Raw genomic sequence first — 14,274 nt, 5'->3', positions numbered from 1 at the left:
CAGTTATATGAAATTGACAACGAACCTGAACGAAAAACATTTCTTGATGAATATTTTGAGTTCATGAAAAGCCGAAGTAAGGATTTTTTCATTGTTTTAAATTTTTATCAAAATGTATAAAAATCAAAACTCTTATTTTTAATATTATTTTTCAGCAACCCCCGTTAGTAGAATTCCGATAATGGCAAAGCAGATTTTGGACTTGTATCAATTATACAACCTCGTTGTTAAACACGGGGGTCTCGTACAGGTAAAATTGACATTTTTATTTCTGCCTACGAATTTGGAGAAGCTTTGAAGTAAATTAAAATTACTTATATCTATTTTTTTATTATAGGTTATTCGAAATAAACAGTGGAGCAAAATAACAAAAGGACTAAACCTTCCAACTTCAATTACCAGCGCTGCGTTTACACTACGCACGCAGTGAGTATTTGAATAATTTAAAATACTTTCATAAATATTAGCATAATTGATACATTTATTAAAAAAGATATCCGTAATTATAAAATAAATGTTTTCAAAAAAGTATAATAAACATATATATTAGAATAAATATTTTTACAGTAATAAATAATTGTATAAATATTTATATTATAACAATTAGTTATATAAATATTTATATAGTTATAAGTATATAAGTAATACCAAATTAAATGATACTTATTGTGAACATTTATTTAAGGTACTTGAAATATTTGTATGCATATGAATGCACTATGCATAATTTATCAACTCCTAAAGAACTACAAGCTGCTATAGATAGTAATCGAAGAGACAGGTTTTCTACCTTATATCACTCGGAGCCTACAATGACGCCAAACTCTCGAGATGAACGTTTTACTGGATATCCAGTTAACGGTTGTGAATATCCAGTTACTCAACAGCGTCATCATGTTCCTCCGCATCCAGTTTTGGGATCACAAATTGACATGCGATATGGATTAAAACGGCACAGCGATGCATTAACTTCAAAGCCGTTTGATAAATACATGGATAGTCCCAAGGTAATTGTTTTGCAAGACGGAAATCCTTCTATGAATGATACTCGTGATCCGCGTGATCCTCGTGCTAACAAATTAAGTCCTCCGCCATCATTTCATCATCGTTCTCGTTCACCTAGTCACGAAAATGAAATGCGTACACTTGCTAGACATGTATTAGAAGAAGAAACAAGAAGAAGACTTATATGTAAAGACAAAAATTGCAACGGGGTAAAAATTTTATTTAGATGCTTTATTGATTTGTGAAATTATTAAAACTGCGGAAGGGAATAAACATTTTCGGAGGCAAATGCAATAATAATTTTTTTTTAATGATAATTATTAAAATATAAATTTAATTTTAGTTTGATTGCCAATACCCAAGACAAGATTTTCATAGGCCAAGAGGTCATAACGAAAATATGCTAAATACGTGCACATGCGCATACTGCAAAGATTATACATCGGGAAATAATTATTCAACAAATCTAAGAGACTTATCACGTCATCACATGGATGGAGCAAGTGCAAACCATGATGCTACAAGAAGCCATTTGCATACTTCTCCGCGTGGAGAAAGAAATTTTTCTTCTTTACCAACTTCTGTAAAAAAAGATGATAAAACCAACGATAACGAGACTATGACAACTTTGAAAATTAAGCTCCCAAATTTACGCAAAGGCGGTTCAATACAAATTTCTCTTGAGGTTGAGGGTGTTCTTTATGAAGGACTTATGAGCGCAAAAACCGTAAACAACAAAACAAGTCCGTCGGATAACAGAAACGAACCAAATGAAAACTCTTGAAGCCTTCTGCTTCGTTGATGCGGTATAAATAAAGACAATAGCATCAATTGTACATATAAACTGCTTATATATTTACGCATAGATTTGTTTTTTAGTTGTTTTTTAATACAGAAGAGATTTTAGCTAAGTTATTTGTATACAATTTTGTTTTGTTTTTAATATATATAAATATATATATATATATATATATATATATATATATATATAACTTTTTTAAATTTTTTTTTGGTGCAAAAACCGTGCCTAGAAGTAAACAACAATACACTAGAACGCAATGGTTAACACAGGAGTAACGTATTTTCGCAAATAAATTTTTTATATTTTTACGCAAATTAAACACATGTTCTGTAAATCTGCTTAAATTTTTCTGAATAATTTTACAGCTAACAAAGAGAAATCATTAACACGCTGGTATGAATTTAAAATTTGTTCCTGTATCGACGGAAACGCAGCATGATTTAAAAAAAAAAAGAATTGAAAATTTTAGATAATTATTAGTGTTATTATAAAAAAACCAAGATATGAAGTTATCCGTGGTTTTATGTAATAGCAAGAAGAATAAGTTAAAAAGATTTCTGAACTTCTAGGGCGCGCGTTTAAGTCAGCATCATGGTTTAATGTTAAAGTAAAAATTAAGGATTTTTATTGAGGATATAACTTAAGTAATATTATATAACTTAAGTAATATTTAAGGATATAACTTAAGTTCAATAGAATTAAGTAAAAATAATAATAATAATAACAATATTAAGAAAATATTCTAAAAGACAAAATTTTTTCAAGCTTATTTTTTTTTAAAGAAAAAGCAAAAATTAAGGGAAATTTTATAAAAAACAAGAACACAAGAAAACTAAGCCATTTAAGACAAAAAGTCAGAAAGTTTCGTTTTGCTGCAATTAATTGAATTTTAAATTGATAATATAATAGTTATTCAATAAGAGTTATAAAAAATTTTAAAATCAATTAAGTTTAATAAAATTTCACTAATTCTTATTGCACATCTATTACTCGGACTTACGGCTAGATATGCGTTAGAAAAAAATGGCTGCTCAAACTTTATTTTCTTAATAGATTTATTATGTGTTGAGTACTTTTTACATTATCATTAAGTTAAGTTATTATTATTTTTTTATTAATATATTGATATTTTTAGTAAGTCAATTGGTTTTAGCGAATAAAGCCGACAACAAAGACTTAGTATACTTAAATAAAAGTCATTTTAAATCAGCTTTTACTTTGCTTCCTGGATAATAAGTGTTTGCGTATCGAGGAAAGCCGCTTTTTAGTCGTTGTTCTTTTATTATAAATTAATGTATGAAATATAAATATTTATATACTGAGTGTGGATTATATTTTTAAATTTCATAAGCGGAGTGGAGGGGGTTGATTACTTAAAAACTTATGGGAATTCCAAATCTGCAAAATTATATATATATATATATATATATATATATATATATATATATATATATATATATATATATATATATATATATATATATATATATATATATATATATATATATATATTAAGTATATTCATACCTATACCAAAAGAGGAGGCCTTGCAAAAGTTTGGGATGGCGGAGTCCTGGAAAAAAAAAAAGAAAGTTCTAAAACGCTTGCCCCTCTCCCAGCCAAAAACGTGAGGGCACTGATGTAGTACAATTTTCAACTTTACTTACTTAAACTAAATTTAAATTTATAGCGAGCTTTTAAAATTCTGGATGGGGGAGGTTCGGAAAACTTGCATGGTCATACCCAAGCTTTACTATGCTGATGATTGACATTGCTGCAGAAAAGGTAGGTTTATAAACATACTTTTAAAAAAAGTTTACTGTAGGTGCATTAATAACATCCTGCCCTAAAATATTTCAACATTTTGTAAATAAGTGCTGGCATTGTGGATTTTGCCTTTGTTTAGTTGGGGTTTTAAACAGTTTTTTCAAACTGAGTTCGCGTTTAACTAGACCAAATTTTGATTTAAGATGCAATGATCAGGCTTGAACACAAAACTCTTAATGCGGTTTAATGCACAACTGGTACATTTTTGTCGCTGGGAAGTTCTGACAACGAAGTGACTTTTTGAGACAAACCAATTCAATTGCCAACCAAAAGCTGTAGGATATTAGTAGTCCAAGATCACGCCCAATGCATGTTAGAACTGTATTGCGTCCGATACGTCAATTTTAGCCATGTTAATGATAATTAGTTTATGCACCCACCAACTTCCATGACTTTGCACTTCTCGACGTTGAAATTCACAAACCAATTGTGTGACCTATTTAAGCGCGATTGATACCCGCTTGTAGTTTTTCATAATTAGAGAAAAAAACGATTTATATTAATAACCCCTATGATCATGGCATCATCCGCGTATAATTTAGTATGGTTATAAATGCAGTTTGATAAGTCAGACGAAGAACACAAATAGCTGTGATGCAAGAACTGATCCTTAAGGGACGTCCTTTGTCACCCTTTTCCACTCAGATAATTATTCTCCAATTAATACTCGTAATTGTCTAAAGGCGTGCCAACCAGTGATCCAGTTTCATAGTAAGCCTCAAATACCACCGGTATAAATATTGGATAGTCATATAATTCTTTTATCTAAACTTGAAATCTACGGTATAAGAAATTCAAACTTGGCTTGGTTTATAAGTTACTTGTTTAACAGGAAGCAATATTTTTCATACGAAAGTGGAAAAACGGATAACATGACTATCACATACGGTGTTCCCTAGGGTTCAATACTAAAACCCCTCTTGTTTTTAGTTTATATTAACGATTTAAATAAGTTTTCTAATATCTTACACTCAATATTATTTGAATGTATTAATATTTTATTTTTAACAGTAAACAAAGAACTTGATAAACTAAGCCAATAGTTTAAGTCGAATAAATTATCCCTTAACATTATTAAAACTAAATACACATTATTCCATCATGCTTCTAAAAATAAAATATTCCATTGAAACTACCAAATCCTTTTATTTATAATAATTTAATAAAAAAGGAAATATCGTTAAAATTCTTGGGCGTAATTCTAGAAAATATTCATTGGAGAGAGCATATAAATGTAATTGAGAATAAAATTTCAAAAAATATTGGTATACTGTATAAAGCTAAACAGTTTTTGGACCAATCTTGTTTGAAATACATATACTTTTCAATTACACATTGTTACCTAAGCTACCTAAGAAATATTGCTTGGTGCAGCACCAACGTTACAAAAATAAATAAACTTCTCTGTAAACAAAAACATCCTATTAGGATTATTACAAATGAAGGTCAACTCTCTCATACAAAAATACTTTTTAGTAAACTCAATATATTAAATGTTTTCAAAATAAATCTTTATTAAGTTCTTATATTTATGATTAAACTTGATAAATAAACGGCACCGCCTTTATTTTACTCAATATTTAAAAAAATAAATCATATATACAGCACAAGATTCTCAAAAACTAACTTTAGTCAATCCAAAACCTATTATTATGATTCTCAAAAAATAACTTTAATCAATCCAAAACCTATTATTCAGCCACTAAATATCCAATCACAAATCGAGGACCTAAATTATGGAATATACTTTTAAATGATGATCTTAAAACACTCTCTTCGCTGAACCAATTTAAAACAAAACTTAAGCAAATTCTTCTACTAAACGACAATGAATTAAATTTCTTCTAAGGCGTTAAATAAGAGTACTTCTAAGATTTGATTTATATAATTATGAATATATTTATTAATTTTATATATATACATATAAAAAAAATCATAAAAAAAAAATCAATTGTTTTACACGATTTAATTTTTGTCATTTATTACTGAGGATGTAAAAAAGTTTATACTATATATTCTTGAAATCTAATGTAAAAAATACCCCTAATTGTTTGGCATGTATTTATATGTGAGTGTGTGCATTCACTTTTTATCTTTTTATTTTTGTTTTCTATATATTTTTTTGTTCTTTTTTGTTTGTTTGATTTTTTTTTTTTAATTTTTTTTAATTAATTATTCTCAATCTAACGATTTTAATTTTGTATCTTACACGGTTTTTAAAAGCTATGCTATGTATGGTATATATTACGGGGCTTAGTGATAAGACAACTATAGTCTTCTTTTTGCTCCTGTCATGTAAATTTTTGTTTTTTTGTTTTTGTTATTGTAGTGATTGTCAAACGGCGAAATATATATTTAAAAAAATAAATCTTATGAAGTCGTTTTGGTACGTATGGTACATTGCCAACTCAGAGTAAAATAAAATTTGTTTTTCAACCTTATATAACAGGATGAGATTTTAATTTAAAAAAAAAGTAAAATATAATTTTTCTGATTAGGTAGAAAAAAATAAATTTACTTGTTGACGTGCATAGCAACTTGGTGGCGTGCAAAACAATTAAATTTACTTTATTTATATTATCAAAAACTTTAAAATTTGAATATTTTATCTCTTTTCTTTGTTTGATGGGGAAAAAAAAAGAAAACCAAAGAAAAAAAATGTTACTTGTTTTTTATATTTGTTTATTTTTTTAAATTTAATTTAATTTTTTAATTTTGCCGTAGAAAGTTACAATTTATAAAGTAAAATAAATATTAAAACATTTAGCTGGAGCAAGAAGAAGACATCAGTTTGTCTTATAACCGAGCCCCATTAAGACTTCATTACAGGTCGTTTTTTTTTACAATAAAGTATATGAAATCGTGATAAATGCTTGTGATAAAATATTTATAAAATGCGCTATATTAAAACTAAGATATATAAATTTTTTATCAAAAATAAATTTCTTGATATATAAATTCTTTTTGAAAAATAAATTTAGAATAAATAAAAGTAAAAGAAAATAAAAGAAATAAACTTTGTTCATATTTTTTTACTAAAAAGGAAAAGAAAATTTAAGTCCGTAGATAGTAAAAAAGCGCTTCGATTCAGATTTAAACTGTTTAAGTTGTTATATGAGAATCTAGTAGGGTATTTATGACTTATTCCGCTAAAATAGGGTTGAAATATCAGTGGAGATTCCATATTTTATTTTGTATATAAACTGTAAAAAAGTCCATATTTTATATTGTACATAAACTGTAAAACAAGATGTATGTTAATTTTGTATACATTCCGAGTTTGCATCAGAGAGGTTCACAAGACACTTTTTTACCTACTCCAAAGACAATTCTACAGGCATGTTTTTGTTTACTGTAGAGTTTTTTAAGCTTATTAAAATTTGTGCTTGCCCAGGCCATGTTACCATAACTTAAGTGACTTTGTATTAATGAAAAAATAAACTTTTTAAGGACGTGATATTTAGGAAAGGTTTTGCTGTATATTAAAATATTCTTTGAGAGCTTTCTCTCTAAAGTGTTTATGTGGAGCTTCCGTGATTAATTTTCATCCAAGACCACACCCAGAAAATTTATGAAAGTTTCTTTTTTTATATTAGTATTATTTATTTTTAGACCAGGTATTTTAAGAAGATTATTTTCATTTTTATTTAACTTATGAAATAGGATAAATTTGGTTTTTTTGACATTCAAATAGAGTTTGCTACACATGAATCATTCGTTTATTTTGTATAATTCTTTGTTAACTATGCTAAAAAGCGTCTTAATGTCGTCGTTACAAAGAAAAATCTCAATTCCATTTTTGGCAAAATTGACTTTTTTGGTTTAAAATACGCCTTAGGTGCACAAAAGCCATCTTACAAAGTATCGAACCAAAATTCAACTTTAGCAACTATGAGTAAAATTCAAATGCTTATTCCTTATGTCCTAAAAATCTTATATCCTTTAAAATCTATCTATATTCTATATCTATATATAATATCTTATATCCTATAATACCTATCTATATCTTATATCCTTATTAAACTAATATCCTATATCTTATGTCCTAAAAAAAATAATTAAGAGACACCGCGATCGCTTGCCAGCACTGGCCCATTATCTGTTACCAGTACTGGCCAATTATCTGTTACCAGTACTGGCCCATTATCTGTTACCAGTACTGACCCATTATCTGTTACCAGTACTGATCCGTGATCATTTTCCAACATTTGTTCGTGGTCACGCGTCAGCACTAAAGCGTTACCTTTTACTGGATCATACACTAGCACGTTATTATTAGCCGTTTCTATACAAATGTGTTATATCACATAGTTAAAGCAAATAAGTACTTTTCGAAATTTATTTCAACTTATATCGACAAAAATAAGTATTTTCGAAATTTATTGCAAACCAAAAGTGTGTCAAAAAATAAAGAAATTATAAATAAAAAAATATTATTAATAGTTCAAACTGTTAATTACGCAAAGAACTTTTTATACAAAGAACTTCCTCTCGAGCTTTTCGTCCGCCATTTCGATCCCCGGAAAGCTAAAAATATTTTTTCAGTTAATGTTCAAACTCTTCTCCTGATGCTCCTGAGGTTAAAGCTTTTAATTTCACAACTTCTAAATAACACAAAGTTAAACTATAGTGTGTGACAACATTGTACATATAGGATATATTTATATATACAATGGTAAATAATTAAACTAAAATGTGAGACTAAAATGTACTTTACACACACACATACATAAACGTTAGGATAATTAAAAAAACAATTTTTTTTAATACTCCGCACCTCAACCCTATACTATATAATAAAATAAAACTAGATATAAAATTTAAAAGAATATCTTTCATAAGACCTTTAAACATAAGACAAGTTCATAATATTATTGAAAAAATATTTTTATAAAATTATGTCAACCTGGTACTAAAAAGATGCAAAAACTAAATAAAAATTTTAAAAATAATAATAGTTTTATATAAAAAGCATTTAAAAATAATTAATATTAAGAAACTAAATATTGACTTTTAGTTTTAGACAAAAAACCATAGTTTTTATTGAAATAATAATTTTTATATAAAATGATTACTATTTTTGAAAAATTTATTTAATATCTTTCAAATACTATATCTATATATAGATATCTATATCAAAATTTTTATCTTGTGTTATTTTATTATATATATAACACAATTAGGTTTGATGAGCAGACTATTTAAAAAGCTGCTTTTTTAATCACCCTAATATACATATATACAAATGTTATATATAGAGTGAAATTTCTTCTTACCCAATAATAGCTTATTGTTTACTCCTGACTGAATTAATTGTCTTCTCTATATTGGTGCCAATCACCATTGGAATTATATTTCAAACAATCTTCCTAATTTTCGATATTGAATGCTAATTTCCTGCTCTAAAATTTTTACAAATAAAAATTTATTAAGTTTATATAAAAATTATAAAATTTATATATAAATTTAAGGGTGGTCCAGAATTACATAGTAAAAATTAAAACTGTTCCTAACCACTCTCCACAAGGCTAACTTTGTGCTACTATATATAAGGGATAACCATGGAAAAAACTGGACCAATTTGAGCAATTTTAGGGGTCAATAGGATTTCAACATTTAGGGCAAGCCCTTAATTTTACGGCATGTTCGTAGCAGAAATCACATTGTTGAGTGTTTATACATAATTTTTAGTTTCGTTTTTGTGAACAGCCTTTCTGGGACACCATACAAAGTAATTGTTCTAGTTCTTTGTGCAATTTGTAAACAGCAGACATCTTGCCATCAGCAAATAATTTTTAAAAATTGAAATTTTTCAAATATATAGTATTTTTGAATTTTTATTCTGACTATAAAAGAAAAGCTTAAAAGGTTAGTAATTTGTATAGCTGCTTTATGCACATATTACATAATTACAATTAATTAGTTACCATGAATAGTTAATTAATAACCTATTGTTTATTAAATTAATTAGTGTAATATTATCAATTTATCAGTCACATATTGAGGCCTTGAAACAATTGTTGTTGTTTTAAAAATAAAATGAACATTGAACATTTGAACATGACATTCATGAACAGTATGACAATATTTACTATTTAGTATTTTTTTATATCCACAGGCAGGTACTTAATTACATAATGGCAACTGCAACAAGAAGTTCTGCTGAAGTTTGGCTTGTCGGCAAGGTCATCAACCAATTCTCGTCAGCAAGATTGGCTACGAACGGTGATGCCATCCGCTGCCTCCTTTTTTACCATCTCGAAAAATATCTCACTGTGAAGGACAGTATTAATTGCACAATTAAAGATATCAATATGATTTAGAGCAATGCAAGAATTCCAACTCAGAGGATTGATTCTGGTGAAAGAAAACTGAAGAAGTTGTATGGTGAATATTAACTGTTGAAGGTGAATAGGACGAAAGCATATGGAAGCTGCAGATTTAAAGAGCAAATGTTCAAAGACGACCTGATGGAACTTTTTGACTTGGCCACAAAGAATACTTTGAACATTATGACGAACAATAAAGACAGACAATTCCTAATAATGCAGAGAGAAGATGTCACCAGTTCAAGCATGGCTGGAGTGGATTGCAATCTTGTAGAGAAAGAGACGAAGAAGAGAGCTCGTATAGAAGCTAATGAAAATCGAAGACTGAAAGAGACAGAAAAGTTGCAGCAAATAAAAACATCTAGTCCTGCTTTGAATATCAGTTTTTCTTCTTAGTCTGAAGATGAGGAGGACATCGACAATGAAGACTTCAGAGTTCCATCATCATCATCTGCTCAAACTTCTTCCTTAAAGCCTAAACGACTGAAAAGCGTGATAGCAACCTCAGAAGTCACAAGGGCTTTAGATAGAGTAAATCTTCCTGATCGTGGAGCTATGTATGTTGTTGCATCAGTAACAAAGGTTTTAGGCCATCCTCTTGACAACCTGACACTGTCTAGGACCACCATCAAAAGGTCACGGATGGCTACCCAAAAAAAAGTAGCTGAAGAGTTCTTTTTCAACTGAATTTCCTCTTCTTCTCCATTGGGATGGGAAACTGTTTCCGGACATAGCTGGTGCAGAAGAAACCGTTGATCTAATTGGTGTGATCGTCACTGGGTATGGTATCCAGAAGTTGTTGGCAGTCCCAAAAATTGTAGGAGGAACTAGGGAAGAACAGCCTGCTGCATACTTAAAAGTACTAGATGACTGGAATCTACAAAAAAAAGGTATTTGATACAAGTTCCTCCAACGCAGGCATCCATCGAGAGGCATGCGTTCTTATTGAGGAAGCCATTAGCCATGAACTTGTAAATATTGGATGCCGTCATCATGTCCTGGAAATCGTTATGAGCAGAGTCTTCACAGCTGTTTTTGGTGGGACGGGTGGACCAGAAGTTGGTCTTTTTAAGAGGTTTCAGAAGAAATGGCCGTACATCAGGCAAACAGAGTATTCGCCAGCTAGAGACAAAACCTTCAATGAGGACACCAAAACTCTTTGGACGGAGATGGTTGTCTACTACACCAAAGCCATAGGACATGAGCAGCCTCGGGAGGGTTACCTCTAGCTCCTTTGGCTATGTCTTGTCATCCTCGGTGGAAGCAGTTTTAAGATGGAGTTCCAGTTCCGAGCTCCAGGAGCAATGCATCTTGCTCGATTGATGTTGAAGGCCATCTATTCTCTAAAAATGGTGCTATTTGAAAGCCAGTTGGAATTGATTGCTAAAGAAAAGCGAGGTATGAAGGAGCTGGACTCTTCGTTTCTCTCCATTATGGATATTTCTGGCACAAGGCCTCACTGACTTCATACGCTCCCCTGAATGATGCAATGATGATCGGGCTTCTAAAGAAATATCCAAACCGTATCATTGCTGATGCGGCCTACACTGCATTTACTTGACATCTGTGGTTTTTCTCAGAACCCCTTGTGGGCTTAGCTTTTATTGACAACCGAGTCCCTCTAGATGTTAAAAGAACTATGATAGACAACCTCCAGTTTCCAAAGACTCAGTCAGCTCTGAAGAGAATAAGGATGTGTGGTGTAGACTTCAATCATCTTGAAAAGTTTGTGACCTAAAGAACATTTTGTCTCTTTAAAGTACTCAGTATCACTGGAAAGGAGGAGGCTAAGAGTTTCCTGTTGAATGATCCAGAAGCATGGGAATCGGATGCTTGCTACCAAAATTTGAAGGATCGAGTCAACAAGATAAAGGTTGTCAATGATAGCACTGAGCATGGCGTTGCTCTTATCCAGAAATATAATGAAACCCTCACCAAAGACGAGGACCAAAAACAGTTTCTGCTTTGTTCTGTCCAGCGACATCACCAGACTTACCATCCTCCTCTAAGGCAGCCATGATTGCGGTAGTTGACATTTGATGGGGCATTACTTGTCATACTTTTGAAATCAATATTATAACAATTTTTATTTAAAATTTTAAATACTAAAATATGAAAATATCAAATAAAATTTTTACTCTTTTGACTGTATAGACCATATACAGGAAAAAACAAAATTTTTATTGACCCAATATGTATATATATATATATATATATATATATATATATATATATATATATATATATATATATATATATATATATATATATATATATACATATTATATATATACAAATAATATGTATACATATATATATATATATATATATATATATATATACATATTATATATATACAAACAATATGTATACATATATATATATATATATATATATATATATATATATATATATATATATATATATATATATATATATAAATATATATATATATATATATATATATATATATATATATATTGTTTGCACTTACCAGTACAAACATAACTTTCTTATCTGAATCAATATTTTCATTTAATTTCTTCATTTGATTTAATTAAACTATTCTTGCCATTTACTGGAATTCTTAAAGATTCATCAAATAAAATCAATTCACTGTTTTTGTTCAACATTCCAATAAGTTGACTAATTGGTGAATTATTAGTATCTAACTTTTTATTTAAGTTGACTAATTGGTGAATTATTAGTATCCAACTTTTTATTTAAGTTGACTAATTGGTGAATTATTAGTATCCAACTTTTTATTTAAGTTGACTAATTGGTGAATTATTAGTATCTAACTTTTTATTTAAGTTGACTAATTGGTGAATTATTAGTATCCAACTTTTTATTTAAGTTGACTAATTGGTGAATTATTAGTATCCAACTTTTTATTTAAGTTGACTAATTGGTGAATTATTAGTATCTAACTTTTTATTTAAGTTGACTAATTGGTGAATTATTAGTATCCAACTTTTTATTTAAGTTGACTAATTGGTGAATTATTAGTATCCAACTTTTTATTTAAGTTGACTAATTGGTGAATTATTAGTATCCAACTTTTTATTTAAGTTGACTAATTGGTGAATTATTAGTATCTAACTTTTTATTTAAGTTGACTAATTGGTGAATTATTAGTATCCAACTTTTTATTTAAGTTGACTAATTGGTGAATTATTAGTATCTAACTTTTTATTTAAGTTGACTAATTGGTGAATTATTAGTATCCAACTTTTTATTTAAGTTGACTAATTGGTGAATTATTAGTATCCAACTTTTTATTTAAGTTGACTAATTGGTGAATTATTAGTATCCAACTTTTTATTTAAGTTGACTAATTGGTGAATTATTAGTATCTAACTTTTTATTTAAGTTGACTAATTGGTGAATTATTAGTATCCAACTTTTTATTTAAGTTGACTAATTGGTGAATTATTAGTATCCAACTTTTTATTTAAGTTGACTAATTGGTGAATTATTAGTATCCAACTTTTTATTTAAGTTGACTAATTGGTGAATTATTAGTATCCAACTTTTTATTTAAGTTGACTAATTGGTGAATTATTAGTATCCAACTTTTTATTTAAGTTGACTAATTGGTGAATTATTAGTATCTAACTTTTTATTTAAGTTGACTAATTGGTGAATTATTAGTATCCAACTTTTTATTTAAGTTGACTAATTGGTGAATTATTAGTATCCAACTTTTTATTTAAGTTGACTAATTGGTGAATTATTAGTATCTAACTTTTTATTTAAGTTGACTAATTGGTGAATTATTAGTATCCAACTTTTTATTTAAGTTGACTAATTGTTGAATTATTAGTATCCAACTTTTTATTTAAGTTGACTAATTGGTGAATTATTAGTATCCAACTTTTTATTTAAGTTGACTAATTGGTGAATTATTAGTATCTAACTTTTTATTTAAGTTGACTAATTGGTGAATTATTAGTATCCAACTTTTTATTTAAGTTGACTAATTGGTGAATTATTAGTATCCAACTTTTTATTTAAGTTGACTAATTGGTGAATTATTAGTATCCAACTTTTTATTTAAGTTGACTAATTGGTGAATTATTAGTATCTAACTTTTTATTTAAGTTGACTAATTGGTGAATTATTAGTATCCAACTTTTTATTTAAGTTGACTAATTGGTGAATTATTAGTATCTAACTTTTTATTTAAGTTGACTAATTGGTGAATTATTAGTATCCAACTTTTTATTTAAGTTGACTAATTGGTGAATTATTAGTATCCAACTTTTTATTTAAGTTGACTAATTGGTGAATTATTAGTATCTAACTTTT

The 14,274-nt window shown here is 28.4% G+C and overlaps 1 protein-coding gene across 5 annotated transcripts in view; it reads left to right on the top strand.

Annotated features, from left to right (window-relative positions):
- Window positions 1-1,931, top strand: part of LOC100208019 (AT-rich interactive domain-containing protein 3C) — a 28,422-nt gene extending 26,491 nt beyond the window's left edge. For all 5 annotated transcript variants that reach the window (XM_065814882.1, XM_065814883.1, XM_065814881.1 and 2 more), the window contains 5 exons: window positions 4-76; window positions 156-250; window positions 338-426; window positions 686-1,214; window positions 1,349-1,931. In XM_065814882.1, coding sequence (XP_065670954.1) covers window positions 4-76; window positions 156-250; window positions 338-426; window positions 686-1,214; window positions 1,349-1,789 — 1,227 coding nt within the window. In that variant the 3' untranslated portion in view covers window positions 1,790-1,931. The remainder of the gene's footprint in view (window positions 1-3; window positions 77-155; window positions 251-337; window positions 427-685; window positions 1,215-1,348) is intronic.
- The last annotated feature ends 12,343 nt before the right edge of the window (window positions 1,932-14,274 follow it).

Source organism: Hydra vulgaris, chromosome 13 (assembly GCF_038396675.1).
Source record: "Hydra vulgaris chromosome 13, alternate assembly HydraT2T_AEP".
Taxonomy (NCBI): Eukaryota; Metazoa; Cnidaria; class Hydrozoa; order Anthoathecata; family Hydridae; genus Hydra; species Hydra vulgaris.
Note: the sequence above shows the minus strand (reverse complement) of the source record. Positions and strands in the feature narration are given on the sequence as shown.